Source organism: Prunus avium, chromosome 7, assembly GCF_965620075.1.
Source record: "Prunus avium chromosome 7, drPruAviu1.hap1.1, whole genome shotgun sequence".
Classification (NCBI taxonomy): Eukaryota; Viridiplantae; Streptophyta; class Magnoliopsida; order Rosales; family Rosaceae; genus Prunus; species Prunus avium.
Genome location: NC_142290.1, coordinates 4,448,741 through 4,461,401, shown reverse-complemented (window position 1 = coordinate 4,461,401; position 12,661 = coordinate 4,448,741). Strand labels below are relative to the sequence as shown.

Genomic DNA, 12,661 nt, shown 5'->3' with positions numbered 1-12,661 from the left:
GACATGGCAACCTTTCTCATCCGGAAAAGGCAACTCGCGCATCCGTTGGTATTTGGAACTCAGTGGACAACGACAGATTGTTGCTTGCAGGTAAACATGTTACCATTTAACATTCACTGCTTCATTTGCTTTTGGTTGTCATTATGTAATATGGCTTCATTTCAATGTGTGCAGCAATTTCTAGAGCCGGTCAAAGCGACTGGCAAGACACGTGGAGTGAAGAAGGTAGCTGCTTCAAACATCAGTGACCTTACACCCAGCAAGCTGAACAATATACATCACTATGTGCGCGGTACGTGGCAACACGGGTATGGCCAAGCTTGGACAAAAGTTAGGAAGGTCTATTTTCCATATAATCTGAAATTGTCCCACTGGGTTGCAATCGAACTTGATTTCGTCAATCATACTGCAACTGTGTATGACTCGTACTCTGATTTTACCGCCACAAAGAAGCTGGTTGGACTGCTTCGCCCTATTGCCGAGACGCTGCCACAAGTGCTGTACAATATGAACTTTTATGAAGCTTCTGAGCTTGAAGAGGTTAAGCAAAGGGGGCTGCAGATGTCAAGCTTTACGCCATTCTCAGTTTGCACCATTGGAGATGTGCCACAACAACGAGATGGGTAAGGTTTGTGAATTTAGTGGAGTTTAGAAACTATTTTACATAAATGCAGTTCTAATTTCCCAACTTATTGGCTTGACAGTGCGTCTTGCGGAATCATGACCGTAAAATTCTTGGAGCATCTCAGTGCTGGGATTTCGTTGCATACAATTGACCCTTTGAAGACCAAATATTACAGACTGAAGCTTGCAATAGAGGGTTTAAGGGGGGAGGCATATGTATGAGGTATATGTCTTCATGTCTGTGAATTTAGTTGAGTGTGGACTTAGGACTTGGGAATTCACTGTGCTCATTAATTATGTCAGGAACTCGTTTATATGAAGATGCAGACGTGGATGCTTTGCTGGAAATTCCTGCCTTTTTGCTAGAGCTACTAGGTTTAGTTATTATGTGTAGCAACCCGGGTCTTTGGCCCTGCTGTATATTGTCAGGTGTAATATTGTACAGTCTAGAAGCAGTGGCTAATTGCCTTACATGGCACACACACTGTTTCGATTTTGAAGGTTACCTATTTTGTACACCTCCATATATAAATATTGTTGCTCTTTATGGATGCTTTTGTAGCCATTGTTCACATTTTGTGTCTGTGGTTTTGTTTGCAATTTATGTGATATAGGTAAATTTCATTTCCTGCACTTGGAATCTGTTAGTGGACTTACTGAAGCATACAGCTTTCTTAAGATTTCTCAATTTAGTTTTGACTTAGTTCGTTTTAAATAATGTCGGCAGCAATTCTACTTTTCTGCTTAGCATTATGTTGTTATTGGAATTTGGAACCTCATACTGTGTTTGCTGATCTTAGCTGGAGCAGGTACCAATCACTCGTCTTTCATCTTGCATATTGGATTAGTTTCCTTCTGTATTTAAGTCATGCCACTTTGTTGCAGGGTCTAAAAGAAATTGCGGAGTCTTTGTCTGGAAGTTTGACGAAGTCAAATGATGCTATTGTGCAAGACGATATTGAAGGTCCAGGAATGAAACCGAGAAACCTGCTGAGGTTTGAATAACAACTCTTTTATCTAGTATTTGCATCATTCTTGAACATTGTAATGGAGCCAATCTGCTTCTATGCTTATGTGATGCTTTTTGCTCCGGTTCCCATTTATGGCATGCCTCTTTTTTCTTGTTTAGTTTGCTTTTTTTCTTGGGATCTTTTGGCTTGTCATATCTGTGTGCCAGATAGCTGCATTTGGCACTATGAACTGACTCGGTGGGAGTTACAAATCAACATACGTCTTAATTCTGGAACTGCCATTCATAAACTCTATCTCTGTACTTAACCCAGTTGTTTTTGCAGGTCGGTCTCAACCAAGTGTTGATTGCAATATTCTAAAGAAGATGACCATACACTGTTATTTTCTGTAGGCATACGTATGAGATGCCTTAGCTTTAAGTGGTTACGTTGTTCCAAGTTTTATGTACACAATCTCACAGTCACTGCCGAGTTGTTTTTCATTTCATGTATTTCTCCGTGCTCTTTTCCCCCCATTATTCTGATTATAGAGATGAAGTAAATATTACTGTGGAGCTTATAGCATGTTTACTTTATTTTGTGGGCTTAATTGTGTGAGACATGCCCAAAAGATTGATGTCAAACAAACAGTATTGACATCAATCTTTTGAAATAATTGAAATCACACCGTTTATTATTATGATTATTTTTGTTTCTTCCTCTGAGAACAAGCAAAGTGGTTACAAATATGAAAGATTCTGAATAAGTTTTCTTCTATCAAATTCCGGATGGACCTAGAGTTCTACAGTACCATCCGAGGATACTTCACACTGGTCTTGGAAGGACATGTAAAACGGTTATTGTGCGTTCCATTGTAGAAGCTTGAATGGATTTTTTTTCCTGTTGTATTTGGCCCAAGCATGCCAAAAATCATCCTGGTTTTGAACGAAGTGGAGACTTATTTGAGCAAATGCCATTGACATATGATATAATAGCAATATGAGGCCAATATACATACACTATAGACACAATATTAGGGCAATATAAGGATAATACGATAGCAATAGTATGACAATATACATCTAATAGGGTGGCAATATGCATACACTAGCAATACAATACAAAGGCAATATTAAGCAATATACATGCAATATAACAGCAATATTAAGTGATTCTACATACGATACATACACATCCATTACAGACTACATTTTACACATGCAAAACAAATCGCCACCGAAGCTTTAACAATACTATCCCGCGAAGGGAAAACGAAGGCAACAAAAGATCCATGTACTTCGGTATTTAGTTGGTGCATTAAATTGATGGGATTGCAAACTACACCATTAACTCCTTGGCTGTAATTTACAGCAGTAGAGCATTACATTAACAACAATAAATTTGGCTTACAAACGAAAAAACCAAACCTTAATGGGAAAATGGAATTTGTGGATTTCAACCCAAAATAGGACTATGTAACTAAGCATTTATTGGGAATTTCAGAAATTAAAATTGGAAAATAGGAAAATAGGAAAATAGGAAAATAGCAAAACTGCAAACTTGGAAAATGGGAAATAAGGAAACGTGGAAAATTCAAAAATTGGAAATATAGAAGAAAATGAAAATTGGAAAATCGGAAAAACCAAAAAATGGAAACTTGGAAAATTGGAAAATTGGAAAGAGGAAAGTAGGAAATAGGATAAAAGGACACTTGGAAAATTGGAAAAAGGAAAAAAGGACACTTGGAAAATAGGAAAATAGGAAATTGGAAAATTGGGTAATTGGAAAATTGGAAATTGGAAATTGAACAAAAGGAAACTTGGATAATTGGAAGAAGGAAAAAAAGGAAACTCTGAAAACATGAAAATTGGAAAAAAGGAAATTTGGAAAATTGGAAATAGGAAATAGGAAATAGGAAATAGAACAAAAGGAAAGTTAGCAAATTGGAAAATTGGAAAATTGGAAATAGGAAAAAAGGAAACTTAGAAAATAGGGCAATTGGAAATAAGAAAATTGGTTAATAGAACAATTGGATAATTGGACAAAAACTGAAAATTGGATAAATGGAAATAGGAAACAGGGACACATGGAAAAAAGGAAAATTGGAAACGAATTGAAATTGTGGAAATGGGAAATAAGACAATTACCATATTGGACAATATTAATTACTTTCTCAATTAGCCAAAGCAGACAACTTTTTTTCATTACATAATGGGAAAATAGGAACATTGAAAAATTGGAAAACTGGAAATAGAACAAAAGGAAACTTGGGAAATATAAGGATGGATAACAATTGTCGTGTCCGTGATATTTGAAATCAGGATTACTTTGAACGAAGTGGAGTGTTATTAGACCAAATTCCATTGACATACGATATAATAGCAATATCAGACCAATATACATCCACTATAGAGCCAATACGGGAGCAATATATGGATGATACGGTAGCAATAGTTTAGCACTATACATCCAATAAGTGGCAATATTCATCCACTATATATGCAATACAAAGTCAATATTAAGCAATATACACGCAATATAATAGCAATATTAAGTAAATGTACATACAATACACACACATCCATTACAGTACATTTCACAGATGCAAAACAAATCGCCCCCGAACCTTAACAATACTATCCCGCGAAGGGAAAACGAAGGCAACAAAAGATCCATGTACTTGGGTCAGATGAACTGAAGCAGCACTCACCCTTACTACAGGTCCATCAAAAGATCCATGTCTTTGTTCTTTGTCCTCGCTGCACGCACGAGACTATGATGAGGCATTCCCTCAGCACCCATATTCAGCACATCCCACACACCAACTACATCAATTTCACTCCAATTGTAGTTTGGTGAGATGACCGAAGCATAATCTCGGAACATTTCGAAGCCGGTGTTGAAACATTCAACCATTTCATGGTTATATTCTTCAGATTTTGTGAATTTTTCGACGGCATCTTTCTTTCGCTGTTCCAATTTCAACTTCAACGACTCTAACTTTTTGCTCCGACTTTTTGCTTTTAGAGTTTGCTTCACTTCTCCAGCAAATGCTTTGTTCAACTTGTTGGCCAAGTTTCCCATCACTTGGCCATCAAGATCACATTTGGTCTCCCACCAATCTGTTGCCTTAGAGAAATATTGGAGCTCCTGCTTCACGGCACAGATTTTGTCAAGGGGATCAGTGATGTCGGCCTCACTTCCAGATGAAGTGGGATCATCATTGGGAGTCAGCGGTGGAGATGGGAATGGCACATGCCACGGCATGTCCCCCGGGTAACTCACTTGCTCGTTTGGAGGCCGTACATCCGACATCTTCAAGTATTGACGTATTGAAGTACTACAATTCACAGCTGCCGACTGCAACAAAACAAATAAACGTAGATTCTGTCTGAAGTTGTAAACGACAATATGGTTAGCTTTAGTGGAGAATGTTTGCGTTTGAGTAAGACTGATATGAAGTACTAATATGAATGTGGAGAATGCTTGCCTTTGAGTAAGACTGATATGAAGTACTGATATGAATGTTTGCCTTTGCCTTTGAGTCAGACTGATATGAATGTTTACCTTTCCCGTTAATTAAGCTGCCTATGTTGCAGTTATATATACGAAGGTTCATATATTGGGTATTTTGTTGGTGCATTAAATTGATGGGATTGCAAACTACACCATTAATTCCTTGGCTGTAATTTACAGCAGTACAACATTACATTAACAACAATAAAATTGGCTTACAAACGAAAAAAAGCAAACCTTAATGGGAAATTGCAAAATTGCAAAATAGCAAAATAGCAATAGTGCAAAAGTGCAAACTTGGAAATTGGGAAATAAGGAAACTTGGAAAATTGAAAATAGAAGAAAAGGAAAATTGGAAAATTGGAAAATCGGAAATACGAAAAAATGGAAACTTTGAAAATTGGAAAATTGGAAAGAGGAAACTAGGAAATAGGATAAAAGGACACTTGGAAAATTGGAAAATTGGAAAAAGGAAAAAAGGACAGTTGGAAAATTGGGTAATTGGAAAATAAAGCAACTTGGAAAATTGGAAAATTGGAAATTCGAAATTGAAGAAAAGGAAACTTGGAAATAGGAAAAAGGAAAAAAAGGAAACTCTGAAAACATGAAAATTGGAAAATTGGAAAATTGGAAATAGGAAATAGGAAAAAAGGACACTTGGAAAATAGGCAAATTCGCAAATTGGAAAATTGGAAAATTGGACTATTGGATACCTGGATAATTGAAAAATAGCAAATAAGGTAACTTGGAAAATAGCAAAATAGGAAATAGAACAAAAGGAAAGTTAGCAAATTGGAAAATTGGAAAATTGGAAATAGGAAAAATAGAAAACTTAGAAAATAGGGCAATTGGAAAAAAGAAAATTGGTTAATAGAACAATTGGATAATTGGACAAAAACTGAAAATTGGATAAATGGAAATAGGAAACAGGGACACATGGAAAAAAGGAAAATTGGAAACGAATTACAATTACCATATTGGACAATTTTAATTACTTTCTCAATTAGGCAAAGTAGGCAACTTTTTTTAATTACATAATGGGAAAATAGGAACATTGAAAAATTGGCAAACTGGAAATAGAACAAAAGGAAACTTGGGAAATTGCAAAATAGGAAAAAATAGGCACAAATAATGAAAAAATGGATAATTTGATAATTGCATAATTGGATGACACATGGAAAATAGGAAAATATGAATAATGGAAAAATGGAAACGAATTGAGATTGCTGAAATGCAAAATAAGACAATAACCATATTGGTCAATTTGAATGAGTTGATCAATTAGGCAAATAGGCAAATCCCTTATTTGAATTACATAATGGGAAAATTACCAACTTCGGAACATCCAAAATAGAAATATATTACAAAAAGGCATACAGTCAACTGGGTAATAACTCCCGCCCAATACTATCCCGCCAATGACTCCCCCTAATCCCTCCCGCCACTAACTGTCTCTGTTACTCCAGGTCATTAAAACCTGCCTATATTAAAAAACCCAGCTGTTTGAAATCAAAGCTTCCATCACATTAACTCCTGCTTGCAGCCATTACCTTCCCCACTGATTTCACTCCCATCACATTTAGTCCCTCTTTTTTCCAATTAAGTCATACACCAGCCTACAATAAATATCGAAGACCATGGACCATAACCTCACACCAAACCCAACGCTTTCAATTACTGAAGGAGGGGAGACTGAAACAGAAGCCAAGTCACCCAATTCACTCACTGCAGACTTGGTCCATGGCATGCAGCAGTGTCGACGCAATACCATGTTTTGGAAAAATCTCCATGCAGACATAGTATCAAAAATTGTGGAGGGCCAAGCTAGATGGGATGTCATAAAAAAGTGCAAAATTCGCTCTCGTTATCATGCCCGCATGCATCTCGTACATATAAAGGCAATCAAAGGAAAAATTGAAATTGCCCCTACCACTGCAATTATGGTATTCAAGGAATCAGAAGAAATGGCCAAGTTGAAGCAAGAACAAGTGGAAAGGGGATTTGAACTATTTCGTAAGTTTGCAAAAATAGTGGATCCGGCAGGAAACTGGGCCAACATCACTGTGGGCGGGGTCATGAATTTCATGGGTCGTGGTCGCCGCACTTGAACAGTATGCAAACTTCGAATTTGTCAACAGCAGGGAAATGGAACTATGAGGTGGCGTCTTTTTGTATTATGTAACCATGGGGTGGCCTGTTGTTGTATTATGTAAGTTTGGAAATAGGATTTTATGGAATGATCATGCCTCTTTTTGTATTTGTGCGTATACAGTTTATCGGTGTCCAGTTGAGTGGCGAAATAGCAGCAATAACTATACAATAAACAAGGGTATAATGACAATATTATGTCAATAAGAGTACAATAGAGAGATGATAGAGTTACAATATGATCCTATTACAGTACGTACTGCATCAGAATGTTTTTCAAATTATTTGGTCCTCAACAATTTGGTGAAAAACAAAAAAAAAAGTCATTACAACCTGGAAAAAGGATGAAGTATACATCCCTTAAAAGACATATGGCCTACATTACAGACCTTCAAAATGAACTCTATATATATAATGCATGCCTTGTGGCACCATCACATCCCCCCCTAAATTACAGAAACATGACACCCCAAAACCTCATGCTCCTTCCTCTTTCAACCCCTAAATTATCCATTGGATGCCTAATACTAGATCACTGCTTGGGGGGTGGGATACCCTGCAACTCCATAACAGAATTGGTAGGGGAGAGTGGTTCCGGGAAGACGCAGCTTTGTCTCCAACTTACGGTACGAGCTCAGCTCCCACCCTCACATGGCGGACTAGGGGGCTCCTCCGTCTACATATTCACAGAATTTAGCTTCTCATTTCGTCGATTGCAACAACTAGGCAACCTTTATCATGCATCATACCCCAACTTAATAAGGTTGGAGCCATTGGAAGACATATATGTTCGTGGTGTTCATGATGCTCAAGAACTCATCCATGTCCTTGGAGACATAGAAGCATTTATTGCCATTGATCACACCCGCCTACCTGTCAAACTCATTGTCATTGATTCCATTGGTGCATTGTTCCGATCACAGTATCAGACAACACCGGCAGATTTGAAACGGCGGTCTGAATTGTTCTTCAACATATCTAGGACATTGAAGGGTTTAGCAAATAAGTTTGGGTTGGCGGTGGTTGTCACCAACCAAGTGGTGGATTTTATTGGGCCACATGATGGAGTGAATGGGGTGAGGTTGGGAAACTTGGAGTCCCTGGACACATCAGGCAGACGGGTGAGTCCAGCTTTGGGACTGGCTTAGGCACATTGCATAAATTCAAGAGTGTTCTTGGCAAGACATGAGCAATCTATTGGGGTTAACATTCGTAATGCTCCTTCAACAACTATATGTAGTCAAACACATAGGACATTTCACCTTGTATTTGCCCCACATCTGGCCTATGCATCCACTGAATTTGTAATCAGAAAAGAAGGTTTAGTCGGAGTATCAGGGTAACTGTGTAATAAAGGAATTCTAAGAACTTTAATGTTTTGGATCCTTTTGGAATTACATTCCAGGCCTTTTAATTTCGCACTCAAATTATAATAGCAATCTGGAAGCAATACCAGTGCAATAAAATAGCAATCTGGAAGCAATACAGCATGCTGTAGCAATGCAACCCAAATTATGCAAATTTAAAACAATTCCCATTCAACATAACACGAAACCCACCACAAATAAAAGTAAAGTTTACATGACCTACCAAAGCAACACAAATCATATTGTCTAAGATACATTGCGCAATGGAATATTGTTTTTACAGGTGCTTTTATTGTGGCCTCCGGAACCACACCTTGAGCACTTTCTTGTAATGGTGCCCTCTCCGTGCGAGGGAATTCTTAACTTCTTTCGTCTGCCTGGCATGACCCTTGCCATGTGAGGCAGCACAACTTGACTTCGAACATCTTCAGGAATATCCCACCTTCCGTGAGGCTGTACCGGGTAGATGCTATCCGAATAAGCATCCATCCAAGTTTTCCGAGTGTAATACCGAGAAGCCTTTGAGTATACATTTACTTTCAAGAAGCGGCAAACTGCAACTACATGCTTGCAAGGTAGCTGCTCAAGCTGAAACTTTCTACAACTACAACTGTTGTTCGTCAAATCTACGAGGCCATCCATATAACCGTCTAAAACATTATACTGTGCATGATTTACTTTAACCACATTCATCCTTGCAGCATCCTCCAACCTGTTCCTCAACTTCTTCTCTCCAAAATTGGGGCACAATGTTGTTGTGCAATTCAAAGCCAAGTCACGACGTTCGGTGAACCATTTCACAAGGAGATTCATAATTTCCCCTATCAAATGAACCACTGGCATCATCCTTGCAAACCTAAGGACTGAGTTGATTGACTCCGCAATATTTGTTGTCATTATATTGTAGCGGCGTCCATCCATGTGAGCTCTAGACCACTTATGTAACCCTAAATCTTCAAGATATTGAGCAACATGTTCCTTTTGCTTGATCTTGCGAAAATGACAATCAAATTCAGCAATGGAATAAGATTTCGCAGCCTTCTCAAATAATGAATGCTGGGCGCATGGAAGAACGAAACCCTCTAATACATGCGCCAACCGCCATAAATAAATACACAAAGTGATTGTTCTCATCAGTTTGGATGTGTGTTTTTGTGCCGGGATTCATACGCTCCAATTCATAGCAATAAGCTGGAAGGATATAATATGCCTCCTCCGCTGATCCTCTAATGGACAATAGAGCTAACTCCCTTGCTTTCCAAGCTTTCGAATAATGGATGCTGAAACCAAAGTTGTGTTTCACATCTCTCATAATGTCACTTGGTGTGTATATTGTCCGAGAATCCTTAAACTTCCTTTTAAATGAAGTGGCTACAAGTGCTGCAGTTGCTTGACGATGGTTGTCACTTACAACCCTCAAATCACATTTATGGATAGTTGTACACCTCACAATCATGAAGCTGTTATCTCCAAATCTCGATGCTCGGACTCGCCATGGGCATGGACGTTGACAACAAACCACAACCAACCTCTTACTGCAAGACGATTGCACCTTAAATTCAAAGTGGCCTCTTAATGCCATCAACTGTAACTCCGTCAACAATGCTTTCTTAGTAGAGAAAATTTGCCCAACTGTAATTTTCGGATTCCAATGACTTCGCGAAAACCCCCCATCCAAATATGCTTCTCCATCATTTACACCGGCTTCATTGTACCGGTTCTGTTCACCTATTTCATTCGAATAATGTTCACGAATGGGTTCAGATTCTCCTCCTAAACGCATTATTGGCAGTTGGGCAGATGTGTTCAAGCAGCCCAAAATAGGAGGGGCAGAGTACACTGACACTTCATTTCTTTCAGTACCATTATCACCACCATGCATCTGATCCACCTCGCTAAAATCAATCATATCCATAAAATCTGTCCCTATTTCACCTCCCACATCAGTGCCATTTGTATTATTCCAAGTTACTTGATTGCTTTCAACAATGCCAACCGAAGAACGACCCATCCGACTACTATCTGTCGTCATATGCATACTATCAACTACATCATTTCTCAGTCCTTTATCTTCTATACTCACGAGTAAGGGAGCTAGTTTTGAAGGTGTTACCTCACAATTGTACTTCATAAAAAATTTGACATCATCATCGTCCTCAATCTTTATGTGCTTCCACTCATTCGAGGCCACCAAAATTGAGAATTTTAAGCTAACCTTGTCTTCCCTGCCGTTTGTATTACGAATCTGATGCACACGGTCCAACAGTTCAGCAAATTTGATGGTCCGTGGAACTATTAAGCCTTTTGACTCACCCCCTTCGTATTTGCACATCTTCTTCGAGGTGACCCATTTTCCATTGTAGCACACGAGAATAACAATTGTCTCCATTTCTGACCATGACAAAACAACATTTCATTAACACAATATAACTACAATAACCATACAATACAATAGCAATATAACAACAATATAAAAGCATTATAATAGCAATATAACATCAACACAACAGCAATACGACAGTGAAATAAGAGGAACGCAACAGCAGTACAACAGTAACACATCAGCAATCACACTATACAGATATACTACATCAAATGGAAAATCCCAAGTTTCAAGATTCACATATCCAGACCAATCTAAGTGCAATTGGTACAAACCCAGATGACTGAGCATGAATATTCAACAAAACCGAAACAATCCAAATATAACCCATTTCACATAATCCCACTAATTTTAAGAAAATAACCATCAACACTACCTTTTCGAGGTCGGCAATCCACTAAAGCTTCAAGGTTGCAAGCAGCTATTCAGAAGACATACCTAAAGGGAGGGGTTCGCGTTTCCAAACAGAGAGCAAGAGACCGAATAGAGGGAGAAAGATACATAACGAAGCTAGAGAGAGAAAGAGCTGCGCTATGAGAAAGAGAGCAAAGAGAGAGACACAGAGTTGTGCTAGACACAGAGAGAGCCAAGAGAGAGAGAGCCAAGAGAGACACAGCGAGCTGCTTTAGACAGAAACCAAACAGAAAGAGAGCTGTGCCAGAGAGAGAGAGAGAGCTGAGTGACCTAAGAGAGAACAAAATTTCTGAAGTTGTGAAAATTCAGCAATAAGTGGACAATAATTTTATATTTATAGGTGATAGTTGTACAAATATTGGGGGGGGGGGGGAGTGGTATTTTTAGTTAAGATTATAAAATTAGGGGTATATACCGCTATTTCCCTAGTTTATTTCCTCCCCCCCTATATATCCACTTATATTATAACAGTGTACAAGATGTACTACGTGACCATATTTTTGTTTCCTTAAAATTAAGGAGGACCTCCTCCTCAAAGCAAATGGGATTTTAACACTTATCAAATTTCAAAACAAAGAAAATTAAAAGAATTTCATAAAATGAAAAAGTTAAATGAAATTGACAAGTGTCAAAATCTCATTTGTTATGAGCAGTGTCGACCCTGAGCCAGGATGGGAAGTTCGACCGCCCTGGGCCCTGGCTTAAGGGAGGGCCCCAATTTTAATTTTTTTTTATATGAGGTTAGATACTTTACTACTTATATAGATAACTGCAGCATTGGTACTGAAGTTTACTCCGACACCAGTGGTTTAGGCAGTGTTTTAATTCCAATCACACCTAGGTTCGAATCCCACTATTATAAATGTTTCTTCCTTTATTTTTAGGTTGAAGTGAATGGTTCTTCTTTAGTACTTCAGTTTTTGAATTTTTTTAATCCTTGCTTATATACAAAACATAAATTATATCTGTATATCTAAACTTTTCTTTATTTATTTATAAAAGTTTCCAATTTTTATTTTTCTATGGACACACATGCAAGTAAAAATTAAATGATTTTTGTTGTGTGGAGGTATAAATACATAGGTTCTATTTTCGGTATCGTCCTGGGCCTTCAAAATCTCAGAGAGATTAGGATTTTATATGAAGTGTTTGATATGATGGGGAGAGGTGTAATAGTATGGGAAAAGGTAAGAATTTACAATAAATAAGAAAATTGAGTAAACCAGTTCGGTTTGAGTAAAACACCCGTTTTGATTTAG

General features: G+C 38.0%; 3 protein-coding genes and 1 pseudogene across 3 annotated transcripts; 2 read left to right on the top strand and 2 right to left on the bottom strand.

Annotated features, from left to right (window-relative positions):
- Nucleotides 1–150: 150 nt before the first annotated feature.
- Nucleotides 151–1,044, top strand: LOC148292876 (uncharacterized). The gene is made up of 3 exons (XM_088244479.1): nt 151–623; nt 705–847; nt 928–1,044. The coding sequence occupies exons 1-2, from the start codon at nt 151–153 to the stop codon at nt 844–846; spliced, it is 615 nt and encodes a 204-aa protein (XP_088100605.1). The 3' UTR covers nt 847; nt 928–1,044.
- A 3,245-nt stretch (nt 1,045–4,289) lies between these two features.
- LOC148292875 (uncharacterized) lies at nt 4,290–4,889 on the bottom strand. The gene has a single exon (XM_088256153.1). The coding sequence runs from the start codon at nt 4,887–4,889 to the stop codon at nt 4,290–4,292; it is 600 nt and encodes a 199-aa protein (XP_088112279.1).
- A 2,810-nt stretch (nt 4,890–7,699) lies between these two features.
- On the top strand, nt 7,700–8,581 carry LOC148292874 (DNA repair protein XRCC3 homolog pseudogene; annotated as a pseudogene).
- A 270-nt stretch (nt 8,582–8,851) lies between these two features.
- Nucleotides 8,852–11,013, bottom strand: LOC148292873 (uncharacterized). Its single transcript, XM_088244478.1, has 2 exons — nt 9,705–11,013; nt 8,852–9,595 (listed from the first exon to the last, which is right to left on the bottom strand). The coding sequence occupies exons 1-2, from the start codon at nt 10,992–10,994 to the stop codon at nt 8,852–8,854; spliced, it is 2,034 nt and encodes a 677-aa protein (XP_088100604.1). The 5' UTR covers nt 10,995–11,013.
- Nucleotides 11,014–12,661: the final 1,648 nt, after the last annotated feature.